Source organism: Cyclopterus lumpus, chromosome 15 (assembly GCF_009769545.1).
Source record: "Cyclopterus lumpus isolate fCycLum1 chromosome 15, fCycLum1.pri, whole genome shotgun sequence".
Classification (NCBI taxonomy): domain Eukaryota; kingdom Metazoa; phylum Chordata; class Actinopteri; order Perciformes; family Cyclopteridae; genus Cyclopterus; species Cyclopterus lumpus.
The window spans coordinates 11,735,307-11,760,668 of record NC_046980.1 but is presented as its reverse complement, the minus strand read 5'-3'; the positions used below and the strand labels follow the sequence as shown (position 1 = coordinate 11,760,668).

The window sequence follows — 25,362 nt, the reverse complement described above, 5'->3', positions numbered from 1 at the left end:
GGATGGCGGATTCCTCCATTTCCCACCTTCCAATCTGGACTGGCACATGACATCCCATCCAGAGATGGATGTGTCAGTGTACACTGAAATGTGTAGCGTCATTTGAGCCCTTGATGGAAAACAGGGGGGTTTACAGTCTGACTGCAGTAAGGGAGTGACGGTCAGCGTTCAACTTTTCTGCCTAATTAGGTGGAGCTGGAGGCCGCCGAACCACCAGGGCGGGCCACCACATGGCGGGCCACCACATGGCTTGCGGACATCGTACCTAGCGGGTGCATCACTGAGTGAGGCGAGATGTGTGACAGTAAAGAGTTCAGCTAATCCAGCCTGGCTGTGGACGCTTTGCTTCCATAGCGAATGAGTTATTATCCACACTCAGGTAAATCAATGAGTGGGGAGCGGGGGACTCTTCTGCCGGTTTATGGAATAACCCAGTGTTGTACGTGTATATGACAATATTCAGCCTTCACCTGACAGCGGGCTATAAGGATTAGATCTTCTAAATAGGAAAAGCATGGAGAATGTGCACGGAGCCAGAGAATAGCCAAATGGCAGCCAGTTGTACTGGTATTGTACTCACTGGAAAGAGAAACCCAGGAACGCTCTGTGTTTGTTGATGAAAGCAATGTGACTCTAAATGGGACCATAATTTACCAAATGAACATCATGCTGTGTTGAAGAAGATTTGAGACGAGCAATTGAGACCATAAAATAACAGTTTACAATGTTTACTGAGGTCATAAATCAAGTTAGTGGTTGTGTAATTTACCCATAGACTTCTTGTTGTAAACAGAGGGGTCGCCCCCTAATGCTCATTTGAGAGCATGAAATAATAATAATAATAATAATAATAATAATAATAATAATAATACTGGAGGATAAGCAATCGTCCCATTACAAAAAGGCACATTTTGTTTCAATAAAAATTAGATTGTTAGTTCATATATTATCAAAATTAATGCTAAATATTGGCTATATGCTTAAGGTGAGAGTTTCCACAAGGAAATGTGTCGGACATGATTCTGACTTTTCTCAGAATTCTTGGCTTTTTATGTACAATTTGAGTACATCACCATTTCCTCTTTAACAGTGTCCTCTACTGACCAGCTGTCACAATCTAAATGAAAGAGTCCTCTGACTTGATACAAATCCAAATGCACTCATCTAGGTCGCCTTTGGCTGCCCTGCGCTGCGCTTACAGCAATACGTTTCATGAGCTGTCGAGAGTGCTTTGAGGACTGTTTTCTGCTCAGAGCTTTGCCTATCGGGCTACACACAGGGTGCCTTTAGCCTTTTGATTGGTGGAGCTGGCTGGGACTGTAGGCTGCCTGCTTTGCTAACTGCAGACACCAATAAATGATGGATACACTTGTTTATTGACGCATATTTAGATTTACAAGTGAGAACATTTTTTAAATAAACAATGTGTATATCATGCCATATCCCTAAAAGGATTAACCTAATTGATCATAAAAGTAAATGTCGTAAAGTAAAAAGGCAAAAAAAAAAAACTCTGGTCTATTATTTCGTAGAGAGTAAATTCCCTGACTTCCAACATCTGAGACTAAATCCATCCCCTTGGCTATGCTACATAAAATGAGTACTGTGGCCAGTCTCCACAGGTTTATATAGAAAGGATTTGGTTATTTTAACCTGCTGTGAAGCATTCAGGGGTTAAACACCAATGTGTTAGAAGCTACTAATAACTGAGAATCTTTATGAGGGGAAAACCGCTGATACCACTATGTGCTCATTGATGCATTCTCCTCCCCTTTTTTTTTTATGCAGCTGTTGTTCGGCCCGGTCTCAAAGCTGAAATGGAGGAAAAGAACCACCTTTTGCCCTCAGCAATGGAATATCACTAGCGTGCTGAGACCTTTGCTCACTGAAGGGGCACGCCATCATTCTGAGACTGAACACCTGCTACATTTTAATATTGTGTTTCCTCTCTGTGTGCCTTCACTTCACAATATGAGACTAGATAACAGTTCTCCAAATGGAGCAATGGTTTACATGCTATGAACTTAGCTTAATTAAAAACTGACTGCATCTGCAATGGACTATTATACTGTGAGAAAGATGTCTATGAAATATCTTTGATCTCAGTAATTGTACTATGGGGAGAAATGTTTTTTGTGGAGGCTTAATGTCTCAGTATATTGGTTCAGTTACATTGAAGTAAGGAATCAAAATACAATTCATAATTTAGTTTTATAGTTATATGTAACTTCTACTTCTATCTCAGCCGTGACGCTCCTGTAAATGAGATTTGAACTTTTTTTCATTAAATTACTATTGTTATGAAAAAATGAACTTAAACAGTAAGTGGCTTGCATGGAAAATGTTGTAGAATGCATAAAGATGATGAACTTCTTGTTTATTTAGAATATCGAACTACAAAACACAATAACTTCAGTAAGATCAGTTGATCCGTAGTATGTATTTAGGCATTATGTTCTATATCATGTTACTGATTCAAAGAAGAAAAAAACCCAGTGATATTCACATGCATCTGCCAGGGCAGCTGGTTTATAAATCGAAACACATTTACTATAAGTCCATTGTCTACTTCCTCTATAAAAAGAATAATCACTTAAAATGAATGCAGCGAGGACAGATCATTTCAACACATCTTTGGCAACAATATATTTCCAACACATCTTTTTCAAAAACACATTAGGCATGTGTCAGCTCTCATGTTGGCACAGCTTCACAGTAGCTCATTAACCAACTGTTTGGTAGGACACAATCTCAATCACGTGGAAGGTGAAGGCTAGTGTAGCATGCTATGCAAATAAAGAGGTTTGTTCTCCATCTGGCCAGGAAACTCCTCTGGGGAGATTCTGAGCCATTGAGAACAAATGCTTTTTTTTTTTGTTGCATGTAAAAGGGACCACACAATGCTTCTGAATTAATTCACTATTCTGACATTGCATTAGGATTGTTGATTGACCTTTGCATCTAGTACTGGTAATGGTTGGATTAGTTGTGTTGATTGTTTGTGTAAACACACTTTGAGGCGGCGATGCTGATTATAACAGAAACAGTCCAAAAAAGCTCCTTAGACTTGATGTGTAACATATTTAAATTCAGTTATTTTTTCACTTTCATATCAAAGTCCCTGTCAGTTAGTAAAAATAAGTATTATTTTACCAACAAGCTTGCACGTTTAGAATTAAATTAAAAAGCCTATACCTATTTTTTGTGGAGGCATCCTACACCGACTGAAAGACCGCCTTTATAGACATGAAACAAAGATCCGAGATCACATTCTAACCCAGGATGTTGCAGTTTACACGTGCAAACGTCAAGCAAGGAGACTCAAGCCTACTGTATAGATTGTGTAAAGGACTCAGAACTCTGCCATGTGGCGTAATCCGTGGGGAGCGATGCTATGCATGTTTGTTTCATTAGTTGTTGTTGTCGGCCAGTAACCCTCATCCTGACCACTAACCTAACTCTCCCAGTTCCAGGTTGCTCTTCTATCAGGTTTTCCACTCCCTGCTGGGGCTCCTCATTAAGAGGAAAGTGGAACATCTGTGCTGGTCAGGCAGGATGACTTAGGCCTCCTCTCCTGGCAAGAGCCTCAGCAGAGGTTCACTGCAAGGAAGAACAAACACTTCCTCCAGGAGCCCTCTACAATCAAGAGAGGATAACTGCTTGCCTTATATTTTCTTTTAAGACAATTCTTTCAGCTAACTCTGGTTTTATTCTGGCCTCCAGGTCTTCACAGTATACCTTTGTAGACAAAACTCTTTTCCACTGTGTTTTCCAAATCCCTTTAATGCTACTCCCAGGAGGCACCTCCTAAATGGCAACCTTTTAGTTCCTGTTGAACTGACAAACACTAAAGTTGCCACATCATCGTTTTTGTGGGACTGATGTAGTCTAGTTAAGTGTCTTGGGAAAACTATGGTTGCACACTTAACTTTAGAACAATTCAGTACAGCAGGTTGGAGAAAAATGATAATTAAACCACTGTGAAAGCACGGATCATTAATGACATCCCCTTTCAACTGCCTTCCGATATTGTCAGAAGACTATTAAAAAGGTTAGAGAATTGCTTCTGTCTCCTGGGCCATCTTCACATTAGATACCAGTGCCTCTTCCAGTAACAACTAAAACACACGGAGACAGAATCTAAACACTAGACCAGAAACTGAGAAAACATAATGAGGATACAAAAAATAAAAAGGTAAAGCATTTTAAGTAAGATCTGTTTTTTTTTGTTTCATACATGTATATAGTATTAGGACAGAATTGTTATAACTATGGCTGTACTGTCTATTACAATAAGCATATTGGTAACATTTTTATTTTGAGCAAAGTCAACTAGTTTCTCAACCACCTTTACAGACTAAAACCAGTGCCTGACCTAAACTGGATTTTTGAGGCTGTTACCAATATAGATATTGGAAAGCTTAAAATATAACAATAATATATTGTCGCATAATTGTTCTTTTTTTTATATACTACTGGGCGGGACATTTTACAGTTCAAAAATCATCATGTCACTACACAAACTACGTAAAAACAAAACCTAATTATCTCAAACATACATTCGCCATTTATACGTATCCTGCAATTTATCATTACTTGTCGGCTGACGTATAGAATAAAACTATATATATATATATATATATATATATATATATATATATATATATATATATATATATATATATATATATATATATATATATATACACACACACATTGCTGACCCACCATCTCTCCTGACACAACATATCTATACATGAATATGGTTTGACCCAATGTTGTGATATAAAAATTGGTGAAACTGCAAGGATTGCATGTCTCAATTGCAGTTCAAAAATACACCTCTAGCTTCCAAATGCACCGCATATCTAGACAAGCAATTCTCCATCACCACTGGTGGGCCTCAGAGGGACAGCCAAATGGACGAGATTAAACAATAAAATACATATTTGTTGGTAATATAGAAGGCTAATGGTTTTATACGTAAATGTGCTCAAGAATTCACATCAAATAAAAATGCATAATTGCCATGACCAGTTACGTTTAAATATCACCACGGCAAATCGCGACACATCATCAGGTGGAGACAAGAGGGTTTTGCCGCTATTGGCTAGCTAACGTTCCCTCAAATGCATATTTTTAAATGCAATACATATTTGGGAGAAACCCTGTGCTACTGGTGTGGTGAGGAAATATTACCCTGAATATATCAAATTTGATTCATAATGTCAGTGAAGGGTGAGGCTAAGCAGAATATTTATTTTGGTCATTACTGCTGACAGTGGCACATGTTTACTGCACTGTTTGTTTTTCCTTCTTTTTTTACAACCAGAAGTGTACCTTAAGTTACAAAAGAAAGAGATCCCCTGGTCTCGAGAACTGATGTGTGATTAGGGCGAATGTAGTTCAGTGGTGAGCATCGTCCTTCAATTACAGGATCGGCGGTTCGATCCCCAGCTCCGCTAGTACACATCAATGTGTCCTTGGGCAAGACACTTAACCCAAATTGCTCCCGTAGCTGTGCCCACGGTGTGTGAATCTGTGTATGAATGTTAGTTACTCCTGATGGGCAGGCGGTACCTTAGCCACTGCCATCACTGTATAAATGGATGTGAATGAATGAATGATGAAGTGTCGGAAGACGACTAATAAAGTGCCATACAATTACGGGACCATGATCATTTACCCTTACCATGTGTTCCTTCATGCAGTATATATATGCCTTACTGCACACACAGTAATATATATATATCTCAAGACAGTATTTAGAAAATGAGAGGTTTTGTAATGCAGTGTAGTTGTGCACATGAGCTTGTTATAAGTACACACAGCTGCCATACTGTATTCTGAGCCAAATAAATAAACAGTCTTTAATGAGACGTGTGCCATTTCATGTAATTTAAACGCATAAAATCTCATCTCCTTAATTCAGTGGATTTTTGTTCCCTGCACTTCTACCGCACAACATGCAAATACGCAAAGCTAAATGCCATGGACAAAATGGCTAATTGGATATTATTTTATTATAAATTAACCTTGATAATGTTTACTGTGTGGTGTCCATCTCGAGTATGTGGGATGATATTTGATTATAGCAGTAAATCTGGCAGAGAGATTTTCTATTTAATTAGGCCTGGGAATAATGTAAAGCCTACACAATTTCCTTGACAAATAACCTACACTGAACGGTAAATAACAAGTCTGTAAAATTGTTGCACTGGGATCAAGCCACGGCTCGTATAACAGCTCTGTGTTTGTTGAGTAGTAGCTATGTAGGAAGGATTTATGGTGTATAATAATGGAGAGTAGTGAGTCACAATACTTGTGTGAAGTGAAGACGACCCAGACCACGCTAAGCTCTTGGTTTAATGTATGCAGCCAGCACCTAATTTCCTATTCCTCTCCAAGGAAGCCTTCTGAAACGAACCCAGTCGTCTATTTATATCTGGAAACATCTTTTCATCTCGGCGCCGATCGTGCCATTAGGTACAGCACAACATTATCGCAACTTCACCTGCACACTGAGAAGTTTGAATACTAAAACACTATACTGTTTTGAATTTCTCAGCTTACTGTTTAATAGCTAATTTAAAACACTGGTCATTCGTAATACTCGATTACTAGTATTTGTATATTGTTATAACACTGACAGAGCTTGTGTATTGAACATGAAATAGATTTTTTCATGTGTTGAATTTAAGTGTGCGTGTGTGTGTGTGTGTGTGTGTGTGTGTGTGTGTGTGTGTGTGTGTGTGTGTGTGTGTCTGTGTCTGTGTGTATGAAAAAATATCATTGAATGCTTATGCCTAAACCATTTCTGAATGAATACGTGGGCATGTGAAGGAGCTAGACTACAACCGGTATGAAATTAGGGCAACTGTGTAGATTCAAAGCTTTTACGTTCATATTAATGCAATTTCTTTTTAGTATCAATACTCAGTGGGGGGGGGCTGTTACAATGGGCAGCCCACAACACAAGATACAGAAAGCCACATTCTGGAATAATTTGGTAAAATATGTCCATTTCTGCACACACTGAGCATATAAATAGCAGTGGAGAAGTGAATTGTTCTTCAAGGCTGGTGAGTTGTTTATATTGATTTGTTTATATTATTTCTCTCACCACAAAAGAATTGTCATTAACTATACTCGTCATTGTCACACACATCTGACCGCAGCTTGAATTCCCACGCGGGATGAGACTACATCTTTTAATCACCAGGTACGCATGAGGTTCATTAAATGGCCTGTGGCAGATACTGTACCTTTGAACACTGCACCAGAGGACCAGTGAAATCTGCACGTTATGAACATGCTTTTGTTTGTAGTGAGCTCATTGACGAGCAGGGATCAAATTTGAGAAGAATTTATGCACATGATTAGATTAGGAGGCTTTTATAGTAGAAGCTGCTAGTACAGTTAGATGGCTTTACCTACACTTTATTTATTATTCAATTTGGAATCATGAATTACTGTGTTTTACCAGGCAATGTTTACATAATGGCATTTCCTGTCAAATCATTAGTTAAAATAGTGTACGTTATGTTACCATATCAATATTCTATCGAGCCTATTCCTATTTACAGTGTTCAACGGTAACGCTCACTGGTCTTTTCGTCGATGTGTTTGCCGTGACCAAAAAATGGTAAATGTTAAAAAGGCTTTTATCTTTCGCCATGGTGATGGGTACCCTGATGACTTGAACAGTTAACGAGGGAGAGGAAGGCAAGTGAGTGACAGCTTGATGCAAAAGAGAAAGAACTGTTTAATCAGGACTTGAATGCAATGATATGACACATGTATCGAGTGCTGATAAGTACACATTATGCTAATAGGCTGTAGCCAAAATAACCTACTATAGGCTTTATGTTATGTAGATTTAAAACAAATTATTATATTAATTTTAATGAAAACAAAAAGGCAGCCGATTTTGATCTGGGTGTTGTCTCTCTCTCCTGCAAGGGTACTGGTTCTATGAATAATCATCACACTGTGTGGGGGCAGTATGTGATGTATGCACACTGAACATACAGCCCAGTATGTAGCACCCGAGCAGCAGATGCACCACGGACAACGCAGCCACCACAGGGTTGAACTAGTTTTGGTCATCAGGGAAAAACAACCCAAGATAAAGCAGGAGGCAAGTTGTTTTCGCAAGGAGTAACAGGGTTGACTATGCTTTGTAAAAAACAGAATAGAAAATATGTGAAAATCCAGGAAAAGTCTTGCAATCAATACAACCCCACTTTGGTAAGCCGGAGTTCATCATTAACATTACCACCATCCAGCTGCATGGACTAATAAATCCCATCCAATATGAATATGAATTAATCATGGTAAGAAAAACAGAGCATTTAATCACTTTAAATCATCCCTGAAGGAAAACCTTCACGGTTGTTTTTCAAATGTGTCAAGAGTACATGCACAAGAAAACACTTCTCGTCTGCTGAAATAGTCAATTTTTTGGAAAACCTCATACATTTCAGAGTGGAGATACACAGAGCTTGGTTAACTGGGAGAGGAATATGTTTCATCTTCTCTGCTCGACCTTCTTGATCTATGATGTAATTATTTGACTTTTTGCTTGTATTATCATTTTGAAAGTACTTAAACGGTGCAGATTGTCTACGTTTTGTGACCTATTGAACAAAATGGTGTAGTTACACTCAAAAAGTGGGCTAAAAAAAACAACTAATAGTATGAGGTAGCGGCGGTGTGTTCACTCACCAGCTGTGCATCTGCAGGAGGCTGTTCCATTGGAGCGTGTCAGGCAGGTTGAATTGTGCAGGCACGGATTGTGGAGAGGGTCACAGGGGTCATAAGGCTGGTTGCACAAGGGGCCACTGAAGAAGGGGGGGCAGGTGCAGGAAAACTCCCCAGGTACGTCTGACTCCTGACACTGAGCTCCATTTAGACAGGGACCAGAATCACAGTCATCCACATCCTCTGCACAGTCCACACCTGTCCAGCCTGGCGAGCACAAACACCTTGGATACACCAGAGAGGAGATATGGCACTGTAGAGGTCATTTCAGCATACATTACAATGAATATAAAGTAAATAAAAACTTAGTTTGTAGTATTCTAAGGTTTAAGGGGGTCATTACCTCTGGGATAAAACGTGCTGAAAATTAAAAAAGCAGCGGTACAGTGGGGTGCTGCGGATAAGCTACCAAAACAATTCAAATGATCCACAGCACACATTTTTACACAAGTGCACAGCGGTTCAGGCCAGGTATTGGCTCAGCACTCTTAAATCTTTGTGTGAAGACAGAGCAGGGAATTTAAAGGTTAATTGAACTCCTAGTCTAGAGCCGCTTTTAATACTGGACAGCTGAATGTTGGACACAGGAGGTTAGAGCACTGAGTGGGGATTAAATGGAAATGTATGCATGCTAGACACAGACCGAGAAACAGAGATTTCTGAAGCATCTGCTCTTAAGGGGGGGTGAACATTCCACTTGGTGGCAGTGAGTACCCGAGCACTACCAACCACTCCACCTTGCAATCCTTTTCATCCCCCAACTTTTCTACCTGAAGCAGTTTTACGTGTCCCCAGCGAGAGCAGGGCATTAGCTGGAGCAGATACACCAGCTTTTTCCTCCAATGAGTCACAGATCCCCTGAAACCTTCTCATGCTGTGAGCCATTGATTGACTCATTTGTTTTACCTGCCAACTGCAATTCATTATCTCCGCTGCCGGTGGAAGGACATATTGCTATCTCTGAACGGCTTCTTTTTCTGCATTTATTAAGTGACTGATGCACCTCGGGAGGACAGCGCCCTCGGGCCGGCTCGCACACCTACTTGTAGCTGTTGAGAAGGTCTGTGCAGGTGGCGTTGTTTTTGCAGGGCTGTGATAAACATTCATCAATTTCTTGTTGGCAGAACTCTCCCTCCCAGCCGGCGTGACACACACACTCATAACTCTGCAATACAAAAAAACACCATTAGAATACCATTGAAATATAGTGACAGAGAATCTGCACATGTCTTGGTGTAGTAATATAATAATAGCAATACACACCATTAATATTGTAAAAAAAAAACTAACGTATATACAGTACATATAGAAGCGGTTCATTAAGTTGTTCAGCGGGCATGCTCGTTTGCTCATTAATACCCATTACATTTTAGTAAACGGTGCAATGCTTATTATGCTCAAAAATATTTCAGAAAAAGCTATTTGCTGTTGAGAACTGTCTAAACTGTGGATGGGGCAAGCTCGTCTTCAATTTCCACATTACTGCCATGCAGATGTATTCCTCCTACTACCCACCCTCTGGATAATATGCCTTTTTTTCCCTCGCGCCATCCAAGGTATATGGTGCATGCCTTTATTAAGTGTACAATATGAGAAAAATAATTTTTATAGACAAGATGTTAGACATTGCTTAGATTTATTTTTAACCAATGTTGTGTCTACTGTACATCAAGAAACCATATATATATATATATATATATATATATATATATATATATATATATATATATATATATATATATCCGACCTTTGCTTATGTTGTTCATTCGTCCATTCAGAACAGCTTGTTCTTTATTTCATCTTTGCAATCTGCATTATGATAATTAATCATAGCACAGGAGATGAATGGCTTGTTGTCTAATACTTTCCAAGGTACTGGTTAATTTAATTTCCTCTTTGCATACAGGATGAAGGAAGTCATATGGTCAAGGTTTTTTCAGTACTCCTCATTGCCAAGATCCTGTCTGAAGGACCCGGGTGCTGCTGGTTGAATACATGCTAATCTGTGTTTCATACACCGGAGGGGAGCCGTTAAACTTTGTTTGATATAATTTGTACACTGTTGGCTCTTTAGTGGTGGGTGGGGGGAAATGCCGTCATCTCTTGATAAATTAGATACCTCCAGGAGACTCCTATTGCTTACCCGTGGCAATAGAACATAATCTCATTTTGCTGCTAAGTCACCTTCAGGGACCGCAATTCTCAAAAATAAGCTAAAGCTCTATGGGACATGGTGCTCGGAGAGAGGAATAGTGGCACTGTAAACAAGACTATGCTGAGGGGTTTCCAAAAACTGTCCCAATTTGAATAATGAGTGGAGAAAGAGTGGTGAAACGGACAACAGTATGACGACAACATTTTGGTTGACATTTCGTTATACCCCTCATATCACACCCAATACAATTCTTATGCAGTGTCCTTTTGTCTTTGGATCAGGAGTCTTCCCTTTATCCCTGGAAATTACACTGGATGTTCGAACCAGGATTTTGTGCCGGGGCAATTTTGAAACCCTGTCACAGAATCCCTTGTTGATTATTTCACAATATAGAGGGAAAATGAGCATGTGTCCTTCAGTTATCCTCAAATTGCTACAGTCGCACTTTCTAAGAGGTTTCTAAGAAATTAAGAGGTTTTGACAGCAACACAATATGCTAGTTTGACATAATTGCTCATGCCAAGTATAAAACAAGGGAAAACAATAGTACAATGTAATGCAAAACAATGAATGTTGCTTGGTTTAGCAACCCATAATTAAATGATATTCAAATATAGACCATTATTGAACAGTTTCTAGGGGTTAAATGCTATATATTCTTTTTGAAAATTGACATCAGAAATGTATACAAAATATTTTTTGGTTGAGATTTTTTTCTCAGAAGATTTGTATTATTCACTGAATACTTGTGAAAGGTTCTGTAATACTTTTTTCTTCTATTCTCCTCATGTGGCTCCTTCGGGACACTGTTTTTTGCTACATAGATCTAATCTTTCTTACATACATTATGCACTAAGTGCAAACTTATTTTAAACCCAAACATTAGGATTGGAATATACTGCACACACAAAGTTATCCGTCGTTGTCCAAAGGAGAATACTTTATCTATGACACATCTGCTTCACTACTGCAATCTGTTAGCAAATAAGCAGCTGTTGGAAAAAAGGCTCCTGGCACTCATTGCACAGTTTGTAAGCAGCGTGCAGCTCCCACGGCCTTTTTGCAGCTGAAACAGATCAATGTTAAAGGCTAAAAACACACTTGTAAAACTACAAAGGTAGAGCTGTGCTTTGCAAAAGTCTTAACATGTTCTCTTGAACCCAAGTGTGTGAAACAGACATCAGTACAAAAGGACGGACATGCTTGGTATAACATGTACTGAAAGCAATCAGCCTTCAGATAATTACTCGATTTTTGATGTACAGCCTTAATTTCACAAACTCAGTTTTCATTCATTATTTCAACTGAGGCCTGCAGCTAAAAGGCAGACCAGGCCTCACCAGTTTGTCCTACCGCCTAAGTTCAATCCAAACTCCGCTACATTAGCTTAGCTGCAACCATGTAAGGTGCAGCAGCAAATGTAGTGTTATCTTTTCAGAAAGGGGACAAAATAAAGAAGTATCAACTATGGTGCTTTGTGAATCCTAAAATAAAACATCTATTTGCGAGAAAAAAAAATACAACACTCTGGTCAAAATAGGGACAACTTAATGAATATGCAATTCATATTTAAAATGTCCATTGAAAACTCCAGTGTACTTTAGGAACCTTTCGGTAATAAAAACTCAGTCCACGAGGTATAAATGTCATAGTTTGTCTGTGAGGAGATAGAATAATGAGGTGCATTCATTAGACATTATGAGACGTGTCCTGTTCCTATCTGGTTTCACCCAGAAGCCTGACACTTGAAATGTACTTTCATCTCCTCCTTCACAATAAGACTAATACCAATTGCCTTGAATATATAAACCTGACTGTTGTACAGCTGTAGCAGAGCCCAGAGTCATGTAGCCATATTTCATTATTTTTAATAATGCATACCGTTTTATGTTGTTGCACAGTTGTTTATATTTTACTGTAACAGAAATGCTTTCAAACATTAAACTGCATGGCAGCCATCAAAGGTAATAGGCAGAGCCTTATGTGTTTCAGGTCTGTCAATATGCTATGATAAACTGGAGTGCTATCCAAAGAGTTACAAACTGTGGTGATGTTCAGGATATTGTGCCAATGTAAAGCCTTTTAATTGCCATTGCATCAGGCCATTATAGTGCCAAACTACGAGTGGTTATACTTACCAGATGGAGGTCCTTACATATCGAGTCGGTGCTGCACAAACTGTTCACGCAGTCATCAATGTCTTGCTCACATCTCAGCCCAGCAAAACCAGGATTGCAAAGGCAGTAAAAGCCGTCTACAACTGAAACAAGATCAGTAGGACAGTTACAGAAACTCACATACATTAATTTACTCTCAGTAGATCAACATCATAACACAGGTAAGTGCTACTAATGGCTATAAAGCACAATCCTCCACTGTGATTTCATTAAAAAAATGGATGTGACTATTAAAATAAGGGCCCCAAACCTGTTGCTGCTAAATCTATGTGACAGGTTGCATGCCCCAACCCCCGCATCTGTTTGACACTGACAGTCTTTAAATAAACCTCTCTGCAATGGCCAGCAATTCCCAGAGACTAAAAGCTGTATCGTTAGTTTTCACACTCACAACACACTAAATGAGTTGAAAAGAAGTACAACAATGGGAATGAGCACATTTCAGGGGCCTTTCTTTGTTCAGTTGTTACAAATGTGCCAATTTATTCCATCAGAAGCAAGACTCTTCCACGTCAAATAATCCATTCCTGTCTTTCTGTAATTATTAATGACATCAAAGTGGGATGCATCGTTCTTTTTCTCCAACACAACACTGGTGTACAGGCAGCCAGTGACAGAGGTAATTGCACTTCTTACAGGAGTGAATTTATTACTTCCCCAGTCAGGGTCCCAGGATTCTTCATTATCCCAAAGATTTACCACGTAATCTATGCTGTCACTCTGTCTTGGTGCGTGTAGCAGCTATTACTCTCATTAAATGCTTAAGGTCCTGGGTGGCAGCAGCATTACTCATCTCAACCACTGTGCCGATGCAGTGCTCTCCCTGGTGGCTTGCTGGCTACTGCTGCTGAGTGCCGGCCAATAGGTCCTAAAGGCCTGCCACACTAACCTATGGTGAACTGGATTAGTCAAGACAGCCGGCCGAGGTCTAATGCAGCACAGTGAAGGATAGGATACTCTTCGATAGCAATCCACTGCCATCAGAGTTTTGTTTCCGGCATAATCCACTTGCAATAACATTGGCAGGTTTTGTTGAAATGTCACCAAGGCTTGAGGGTATTAAGACAGCACAAATATTTTGCTGATGAGGAAAATCTAAATTTGACACCCGCACAACCAGTGCTTAGTAATTTCAGGCATCTTAAAGTAAAACGTATCATAGAAAGATTTGTGTGGTTTTACATTTTCATCCTGACTTACTTGATTTACGTCTACGGTTCTGTTAAGGAACTAATCAAGCCTACTTCAGTAATGTCCTAGATCCTCACATCAGATGGGATAAATCTACTCTCATAACACTCCGATTAGCTGCAATGGTCACCTAATTGAAAACTGCCTGTCAGACTGTATGTGATGAGAACTACATTTGACAAATGCAGTGTGTGTGTGTGTGTGTGTGTACATAGAGGTTTAGCTTCTATCTCGAGTGCCTGTTATTAAGCATGTTGGTCAGATAGGCCGTTTCTTACCATCATAGCAAAAGCCATGGAAACAGGGGTTGGAGCTGCACTCATCCACATTGATTTCACAGTGGGGACCAGTGAAGCCTCGGCGACAATGACAGCGGAAACCCAAAGGGAAATGTTCTTGATCCAACTCCTCAACACACACTGCACCATTCTCACATGGATTACTGGCCTCACAGGGTAAGAACTCACAATTATGATCTGGAGTGAGGCAAAGAAACAAAGAAATGCACGTAAGAGAATCACCCAGCAGACAACAATACAATACAGCTAAAGATTATTCCCCTATTGTATGATTCCTTGAACCCATCTATGTGGTAGAGTACATACTGAGTCAAGCTTACTTATTGAACAGAGAGGAATAGTTGAGAACAAAACGGGTTCCAGTAGATGCTGATCCAAAGTCACTTTATTATTAGCAGATTATCCTCTCATACTGTATATACAGTATCGTCAGAGTCAAACACTCGGGTTGCTGTTTCAATGCATTTTAGAACAGTTTTGTCCATTTCAGTGGCTGAACATTAGAAATGAAATGGCTGATGTTATAACACTACCTAAAACATTACAAGCTTTGTGCTTGTGACAATACAATTACAAAATGAATAGTCTCCATCCTCAGTTCCAATTGGCAGTCATGTTACATTACATTACATTACATTACATGTCATTTAGCTGACGCTTTTATCCAAAGCGACTTACAATAAGTGCATTAAACCATGAGTCCAAACTCAGAACAACAAGAATCAAGCGAGTACAATTTCTTCAATAACGTTAAACTACAAAGTGCCATCCGTAAGAGACATTTAAGTGCTACCAAAGTACTACTACGGCGCTACCTTCCCTATTCAAGGTATAGTCGAAAAAGATGTGTTTTTAGTTTGCGACGGAAGGTGTAGAGACTTTCTGCTGTCCTGATGTCAATGGGGAGCTCGTTCCACCAATGAGGAGCCAGCACAGCAAACAGTCGTGATTTTGTTGAGTGTTTAGCTCGAAGTGACGGAGCTACAAGCAGATTGGCAGAAGCCGAGTGAAGTGAACGGGCTGGGGTGTACGGTTCCCCTCATAAATACACACATGTGGCTGTGCAGCACTGAATTTCATTACTAATGCACAAACTGAAAGTTACGGTTTTCAATATTAGGATTTATGCGGCACTTAGCTATCACTTTGTTTTAGCAAACTGCCAGAACCGTACAGACAAATGAAATGACATCATTATATTTAGATGCATGCATGAATCAGTAGTATTTGGATGGTATCAAATACAAAAAGGAAAAGAAATGAAGAACATACATATGCCATGCTGACATGTACTGTATGTGCAATGCACGTTAAAAGGAGTGAATGCAAAATGTTTTATGTTATGCAAAACATACGAAATTAAACAAAACACATTGGTTACCTCTGATGATTTCTGTAAAACAGTCACATGAAGAAACATGTCAAGAGACATTCTGACAGCAATTGATGCAAAAATGATCAGTTGCTTTTTTGGAGATGAAATTGCTGAACTCCAATGGGTTCGACATGCTTTAATTAAAAAAAGATATAAAGGCACATCATTGCTTTTGGCTGAGCCAGCAAATTGTCATAGCCACAGCTGATTAAATGGTGGTAAATGGACTGTACTTGTATCGTGCTTTCCGACCAAGCGCTTTTACATGTCATCAATCACCCATTTACCCCCCCGAGGACAGGGCCCACCCTGCATGCCCATCAGGACTCTAACTAACATTCAAATGCATTCATTCATACACGCACACACGCACACGCACGGCACAGCATGCAGGAGCAATTTGGGGTTACGTCTTGCCCACATGGACGTGGACTAGCGGAGCCGGGGATCGTACCACCGATCCTCTGATTGAAGACGACCCTGCTCTACCACCCAAAGTTCAGTTCAGTTCAGGTTTGGCTATGTCGGCATATTACATAGAAACGTGATACTTTAATATTGTGAATACTTCCAAAAAATAATTTGCCAGTTATACACTACGCTGTGAAGTATTGATTTTTTCTTATTGAGTGTAATTTATCTCAAAATGGTCACACGTGTATTACATAATCTACAAATAAAAACTAGAATTACCACCTCTTAGTTGTATGCCTCCACTAATCAGTCATGTTGCAGTTTACATCCATATCTCACCAAAATGGGTCACTTTATTTTATCCTGTTAGACATTTGTGTGAAATTGGTATAATTAGCTATTCAATTATTGATTTATGGCCAGTTTTGTGAAGTCACAGTGACCTCTGACCACCAAATTATAATAAGTTATTCCTTGAGTCCAGTTGAATGTTTGTGCCAAACTTATCCTTAATTTTCCTGAGAAACCGTGTTCATGAGAATGGAACGGACGGAGAACTCTGAACCCCCCCAAAAAAGAAGCACGATTTGTGCGTAATCTTGGGTATTCACAAATTCATGCTCAAACCTACACAGATACAGCAACATGAGTAAAACAGTTTCACAAATGCACACATCACAACCTAAATAAATATTTGTATTTCATAGACAGATTTTGATGATCCGATGTGAGGTCCTGGGACAGGGATGTCGTATGTGTAATTTGTGATATTGGGCTATACAAAATAAACTGAATTGAATTTTTTACTTCAACTTCACATAACTAATCATTTCCACAAACAAATGTCTAAAATATCTGTGACATTCTTTTTTACTTATTTACAGATGATACCCACAATTCAGGTTATATTTGCATGTAAGTTTGAGAGTTGTCACGGTCTGCAGCTCCACACTCAAATGATCATTTACGTATTAACCAAACCTTTATCTATTTTATTATATTATATGGATGTCTACACAAATATTAAACAATGAAAATAAGCCAAAGCAATGGGGGGTGACAAGCTTGTCTGTCTATTTAGAAAAACATCTCTCTCACTTTGAAATGACACAAAATGTAATGAAAAGCCCTTGTTTTCCACAAGCACTTGAACACAGCATGTATCTATAGATTGTGAAAATAGTCTTAAAACTCCATATGCAAATCTTACAATGATCTGTGGTATCAGGGAATCCATTCACACAATTAACAATCTGTAAATAAACATTTTCATATACAGGAAGCTTCTCAATGCTGAAATTGATCAGATCTGTAAAGTTAAAGTTGAAAAATTAAGTAAAAAATCTGCCCATGAATTAATATTTATTCAGATTTGTAACTGTTTTACACATGTACACAAATTGATTGGCATTCGTGTTATTATTGGGATACACACTATTTAAAATTACGCATAAACACATTTGTAAATCTTTATTTTCGTATGTAGATCATGTAATGTACATTTGATTACGTTTCGAGCTCAACTTCATACCATAGTTTCAATTTGGAACTACATTATGACCAGACAGCTACTTTCCTTGGGAAAGGCGTGGCAGCACGACTGATATGCAATGACCAGTAAAGTAAGCATTTTGACAGCTTCGTGTGGTTGATAAGTAGGGAGCGGTATGACAGCCCCATGGGGATGTATATTTTATATAACCACTGTATCAAACCCTTTTCTGTAGTGTGAAAACATAGCCAGACCTGCCAAACAACCCATTTTACAGCTGTTAGAAGCTTTGAGTGCTTTTGAGTCATTGCAGCATTCACAAACTTGAGCACTGGAGACAAACAATGTCCCTTTATTTAGTATTATCCACATATGCTATTTGAAAATACTTCCAGACTTGAAGAAAGAGTGGAATTGTGCATGAAATCAAATAAGACATCATTTGTATTTGCTTTTGACACATTGCCAGTGACATGTGTGATCAAGGAAGATGAATGAGGTGGCTGATTGGGTCTATTCAAAGTCTGGTTCAAACCAAGGCTACTGCTTTTGTAAGATTTGGCTTCGACGCCGCACTGGAAATCCTTGGCTACAAAGTGTTTTGTGCAGATTGAGAACGGAGTGATCATTTTGAAATGATTTTAGTTACTGTAAGGCACATATTAGGTTATTACATGTTAATTACATACTTATCTAAAATAGTCTCTCTCCGAGTTTGCTTGTATTTGGTTTGATTTACAGCTCCCTTTATCTTTTACAATACATATGGCCACTGCCATACCTTAAACTTTAAGTAATAATGGTGTAATCAACCGTGCCTCATTCCTGCCAGACTTATACTCTATATTGATTTGAATTAGAGCACAAGACTTCCATGTTCATTTTCATGAGCGCTCTGAATCTTTCTCCTCAAGCTGTCAGTGGTCTTTGAAGTGCCTTTTTGTAATTTTCATGTATCTTTTTCAGGAGTCATTTCGTCCTGGCCACTCTGCTGTAAAGTCTAAATTTGTGAACCGCTGCATAACTGTAAGATCTCACAGCCAATGAGCTCATTAGATCTGTGGTCCTTGGGTTTTGACCAAGGTCCTTCTTGAATGCTGGTTTGGTTTGTTAGGATGAGTGTGTCTAGACTGAGTCTGGCTAGATTAATGTGTTTTACATTTATTAATGATGGAGCCCTTTGTGCGCCTGTGAAATAACACTTTTAGATTATTATCCACTGACAGTTCCTTCTACTCGAACAGTTGACAGTGAAAGTCTAACAATGACAAACAGCTTGTGTTTGATGTGAATCATATTCAGAAAATTGCAGTCATTACTAACTTGGGAAAGAAACAAGCTGCGTCAACAAGTAAACATCATTGAAAAACAGGTCATTTAAGATGTTTTATCCATTTATTTTTCAATAAAAGTAACACATTCCTGTTGTGTCTATTACTGATAACAGAACTTGTAAGTTAACAATATATGAAAACAAATCTTTTGTTGATTTCTTACAGTAAAAGATGTCATTATTAAAGCTAGAACCATGCTCCAAACAGTGATTATTCTTTAAATCCAGCCTTAGCTTTTCATCCTCTTCTCTTCTCTTGTGAAAAAAATAGTGCGAGCAAAATTGTACTTTCCGCCCAAAATCACCCACCAACATTTTAATTCCCACTGAAATGCCAAGATGCTGCTGTAGCTCTATCATCCGACTCCATGATGAAAGTTGTCACATGTGGCAGAAGTGCCCACCATAGCTTACAGCTTAGTAATTACTCAAGGTTTTTGTATTTAACCAACCATAGGTAGCAAATTAAGATGTACTCATTTTGTTGAGACATGTGAGGCGAGTTCAGACAGGTGAAAATAATAGTATGTGGAGTTAATTAACTTTGCTTCTTGTCCCCATTCCCTCAGTGCTCATTACCTTTAAACGGAGCCACACATCGGCAGAAGTAATTACCAGGCTGGTCAATGCAAGTGGCTCCATTCTTGCAGGGAGATGAAGCACACTCATCAATGTCAACTTCACACTCTGTACCTTTGGCAGAAAAGAGCACAGATTGATAAATATGATATAATTCTGAAACATTCAGTGTTGAAATCCCAAAACGCATCACTGGAGTTGCTGTGAGTTAAACCCGGAGGGGGTTTGACCGAGAATAATAGGGTTTTGTTTCCATTATTTTTGATACCATACACAGATGATAGTAGTGCTTTAGTGTTGAATGCAGCTCAAATACCAGAGAGGGGTCTCTGTAGTGCCGCAACAAGGTATGAACAGCAAACACCATTCTCACAGGAAGAACCCTATTCCAGATATAATTCTGAACTTGCACTTTTTAATTTTTTTAAAAGGAAGAGAAACCTGCATCTTTGAGATGATAAGATTCAGCAATGCAACCAATTGTATTGCTTGCAATACACTGAATCTGGCTGTGTGGGAAATATTAGTGGTTATTAAGAAACGTTTATAGGTGGAATAACATGATCTTTGTTTTAGTTGAGAGTTATTATTATTCTTTGTGCTTTTAACAGCCACATGTAGGGAAATAATTAAGACTTCAAAATGTGTGCAAGTATCAAAACACTATTTTGTCTCTACCCTTTAAAAGAGCATCTGAGGGCTGCTGGCTTAATGGCCATACAGCATGTATTATTATTATTGTCTGAATGTGTTGCACGTATGCACTGAACCTATCATTCATGTTTAAACATACAAACATACTCCTCAACCGAATTAATGCATTCACTAACCTGTAAATCCAGGCATACAGACACATCCATAGCCATGAACAAGGTCAACACATGTGGCATTGTGCATGCACGGTGAGGACATGCACTCGTCTATGTTGACTTCACACTGGTTTCCTGTAAAACATGATTGAAAAGAGTCAGTGGTTCAAGAATGCACTGGCTAAAATAATGACTATGTCAGCAAAAATGTAGCGGTCCATCAGAGCCCAGACGCACCCTCTTCATCATTCATTCCCACAGCCATCATCCTCCTAAACTCAGTTAGAGGAGGAAGCTTGTCCATCAGGAATATTTAAGCCTACTTGTAGGATGATGTTCATGTTGAGCTCTGATTATGTTGTTGCAGCTGGAGGATTCTGTTGGCGTATTTATTGTGTTGTAATTGTAATGTTATGCTACGCTGGTGGTCATACTCTCATGTAGGGCGGTGACACCATAGTTATCACATATCGTTCTTTTTGCTGTTCCAAGTCTGTGTGACTCTGAATAATGCTATTTCATGTTTGTTTTATGACCCAAAAGTACTGTAGCTTTGATTTGTAACATTTTATGAGTCATGCTCAGTTTTGCACTTTGCTTCAAAAAATATATTTTGCATTTGACTTAAAGCCTCTTCATGGAGAGTTTGAAATGTGATGATTGGTGACACCTTCAATCCTTTGGTTGCAGTATTTTAAGACAGTTGTCACAAAAATTAAGTCTGTCTGATGTTGCGTGTGCACTTTTTGCAACAAATGGAATAAACACATTTTTACTGTTATGCTAGCAAATGTATTTTGACACTGATTTAAAACCCTCATTTGTCAGATATCCAGAACAGACAACTATCTGTCTGTCCAAACACCATAATTTCTGTAATGTTATATGACACAACAAAAGTAGATCACGTAATATGCAATTTGCCTTCCTAATTTGTTTACTCCATAAATACAAGACAGATCTGCTGCACACAAACCAAACAGTGAGGTGATGTATTTTGCATAATCGATATTTCACACATTTAAAGTTACTGCAAGTTTTGGAGGAGGCTGTTATACAGCGTGAAATGCCAAAGTGAGAGGAGGCCTTCGAATTACAGCAATATTCCATATAATCCCAGTCTACTGTTTTCTGCTTCTCCTGTATCGCTACAAAAGGATCTAAATAGAGTATTTTTTACTGTAAAACCTCATCGCCTCCCATGTGGCCTGGATGTGTCTTTGAAATATTGTCAATACTGATGCTCTGTAGCCAAACATCTTTAGATTTATCTGGAAGACTCTGGGGACATCCAAATATTTGTATAAATCCATTCATTGTAGGAGCAGTTTCCTATTACAGCAGGTACAATAGAACTGAACTAACTTTTCATGATTTAACTCCGTATGAACCAAAGTCCAACCTATTTGTGCAAGACCTTTATTGCACCATCAGCATCAAAAAGCAATCAAGACTTGCTGAGTTCTGGCCAGATTACCATGAAACTGCACAGTCATGATCCAAGAGGATGACTCCTGCTCAAGTTACAGACACTGTACTTTACTGGTGCGCTGAGGATTTAACTTGTTTTGAGTGCTTTCTTCTTTTTCTTTGTCTTTTCAACTCACCCACAAACACCTACACACACACACACACACACATATGCCATTACACTTATTTTATACACACATGGTGTGTAAGTGCGGCCTCCATTGTGTTCGCTGCCATTGTGGAATGTTGCGTGTCATGACTACTTTATGTGACCATGTCCGCCTTCGTGCTCCATCCTCTCTTTCACCATTGTTAAGTCTCGTGTGGCGTAATCACTTACGAGACTACCTCGGCCATCTTTCTCTTGTTCTCTCCGTTCTCGCTCCTCCTTCCCTCTAAGGAGCAGTTTTCTGTGATTTATTTTGGGCATCTGTGTTATAATAATAGCTGGATGTAATAGCCTGTGCTCGAATTCAAACCTTCACTGTTCTTAATCCAGTTTGGTTATTTGGTTATTGGTCCCTAATTCCATGTTGGTGACTTGTTATTATTCATATATGTTAATAATCCTATTAATACTTTTATGAATATCAATAATGACATTTTCATACTGGCTAATAACCAAAACACACTCTCATCCCATGAAAATCCGATGTGGCTATTGGGCCCCAGTGGATAACTCCTAATGCCTATGCGACCCCGTTAACCTTTACTCTGGTGCCACCTTCAGGTCAATTACTTCTACTTGCACAACAAGTATAATTTTATGAAAGCCATGCAATTTGCTGAACACATTCTTGCATACACAGGGATAAACCCTTTGAATTTGAATGACGCCACGCCTCTCCCTCTGTCACCGACCTGAAGATAAACTTTACATGTTAGCCTCAATGTTAGTAAGAACATGGAACTAGGGGCAGAGGAGCTTTTGAGTGGTATGCTTTATTGATAAACATCTGGAAAAATCTACTTTTAGAATATAAACTCATGAATCATAGAATCTAAGATACCTGCACAATTAAGCAGATCACCTGTCACACACTATGAGCCTCTTCACATAAAAACAATTGCCCTGATGGTATTTCTGAGGCTCCTCTGTAACTGTGCTTCAGTAAAAGCTTTCCATAGAGAGGCATCGAGCTTGAGTTGTATGTAATCAAGAAATTGTTTGTTGCCATACATTTTTTAAAACCACATCTGGAGTGTAGTTTATATTTCCATTCCTTGAATACATTTATAGTGCCACCTCTAGTTTAGGGAGAAGTAAGACAAGAACTGTGATGATAAAACATTATGTAAAGTGAGTGATCCCATCCCAAGCATGAAAAGGTGGATGTACTTTAATATAATCTACACAGTTCAGCTGTCAGCAGCTCTTGCCACATTGATTTTCCTGAAATCCGATTCACTCGTCTAAATCAAACTGTTCCTATTGTTAAATGAATATATTAGTAGAGTCAGACGATTTGGGGTCAACGTCACATTTAGCAACAGTGTATATAATGTAGAACGTGCTGTTCTGTTTGGCTTGGCATGGGACGTTATATCACTGTAAAATACATTTCAGTCATGTATGGCGTGAACGAGATAGCGGTGGCTGAAAAGAGTTAGCAATATGTTGTAAGTATATCAATGCAACATTATATTTATTTTAAAAACATATTTGATTGCATTGAGATTGCATTGAGACCAAACAACATGACACATGGACATATTGCAATTGAGATATTACCACATTAGTTACAAAAAACAAATGTGTAACAGCAAGTTATTTTTTATAATGCATTTTAAGTTGATTTAACAACAATATTTTAAAAGTGTTCTAACCAATTCAAGCTTCAGTCCCTTCCCATCTTTGAGTGTATTAACGAAGATCCATGCTGATGCACCCCCAGGTCTACAGTTAAATACCTAATTTGGCTAAATTTGAAGTTCTGTCTCTTAGTCAAATTAAGAGACCACATTACAATATAAATGTCAATGTGCATGAACAATACCTATATTCTCTCTAAACGTGCTCATATCCATGCACACTGGAAAGCGGGCCGTACTGATGTTGCCTCCCACTCATCATTAACCGCATACAAGTCTGAGCAGTGTTGTGCAAACAAATACATTTATGAAAAGAAGCGTATGAAATACCTGTGATTCCAAGAGCACACTGGCAGCTGAAAGAGTTGAGCTCATCAATGCAGGAGCCTCCATTTTGACAGGGCTGGCTAAGACATTCATTCACTTCAACCTTGCAGTCATTTCCTTAGAAAGCATAGAAACCGAAGCATGTTGACACATTGCTTCGGTGAATAAAATGTCACTTTAACTTACAAAGAAGGACTTCGACATAGCTTTCACTTACCAATAAATCCAGGCGCACAAAAACAATTGTAGCCACGGAGAGCGTCTTTACAAATACTCAGGGCTCCACACGGCTTTTCTTCACAGTCATCAATGTTTATCTCACAAAACTGGCCCGTTAACCCTGTGGAGAGAGCACAATATGTGATATAGGATTGTTCTACTCCAGGGGACAACTCTTAAAGAAATGCCTGTTGGATGTGATATACCCCAACGCTGTGTTTTTAAAGACACCTAGTCGTGCCACAGGGATTGAAAACTATTAATAAAGAGCAACATGAGAATTTAATTAGCTGATTTTCTTAATGCATTTCCTTTCCTTCTAGTGCTCAAGTGAATGACAAAATGTACAATCACTCTATGATCAATCAATGGCAAATATTAAAATGGTGCTTCAAAGCAGCAGGGAGTACCACGAGTGGGGCGCAATTTTAAAAACCTGCAAAAGGACCCGCTTTACTTTCTGTTAAACACAGGGCAGCGGTGATTTACCATGTTGTTAGGCAGGTCCTGTAAAAAAGTATATACTATGTGAATGCTTTGCTATTCATTTATAATTACCTAATTTACCTGCGCCGAGTAGTTACCTGTGAATTACTGGAATGGAATGGAAGTAACTCATTTTACAACTGACAATAATTAGATTATTACCTCAGAAATACAAGGTATGAGTGGCATACTATGCAATATAATCAATTCATTTCATAACTAACAATTCCTTTGATTAAATATGAGTAGAAGACCTTTGGCTCCTAAGAGGGAAAACACAAAAAATACATTCCAGGCATCATCACCGCTTTGAAGTGGGCTCACAACCTGATGAACTGAGCCCGGACTTACACGTTTCATAAGGCTGGTTCGTGTTGTTGCTTAAGGCCAAAGAGATTAGACTCCCACAGAGGAGGACGGTGGAGTCAAACTCAGAGTAAGTGTGCTGTATACATTTGAGA

The 25,362-nt window shown here is 38.8% G+C and overlaps 1 protein-coding gene across 1 annotated transcript in view; it reads right to left on the bottom strand.

The window, feature by feature from the left end:
- Positions 1-25,362, bottom strand: part of eys (eyes shut homolog) — a 146,350-nt gene that overhangs the window by 85,464 nt on the left and 35,524 nt on the right. The window contains exons 17-24 of the mRNA XM_034551233.1: positions 24,414-24,536; positions 24,200-24,313; positions 20,609-20,722; positions 19,779-19,892; positions 14,565-14,762; positions 13,057-13,178; positions 9,807-9,928; positions 8,728-8,987 (exon numbers count right to left, since the gene is read on the bottom strand). Of these exons, the coding sequence (XP_034407124.1) occupies positions 8,728-8,987; positions 9,807-9,928; positions 13,057-13,178; positions 14,565-14,762; positions 19,779-19,892; positions 20,609-20,722; positions 24,200-24,313; positions 24,414-24,536 (1,167 nt within the window). The remainder of the gene's footprint in view (positions 1-8,727; positions 8,988-9,806; positions 9,929-13,056; positions 13,179-14,564; positions 14,763-19,778; positions 19,893-20,608; positions 20,723-24,199; positions 24,314-24,413; positions 24,537-25,362) is intronic.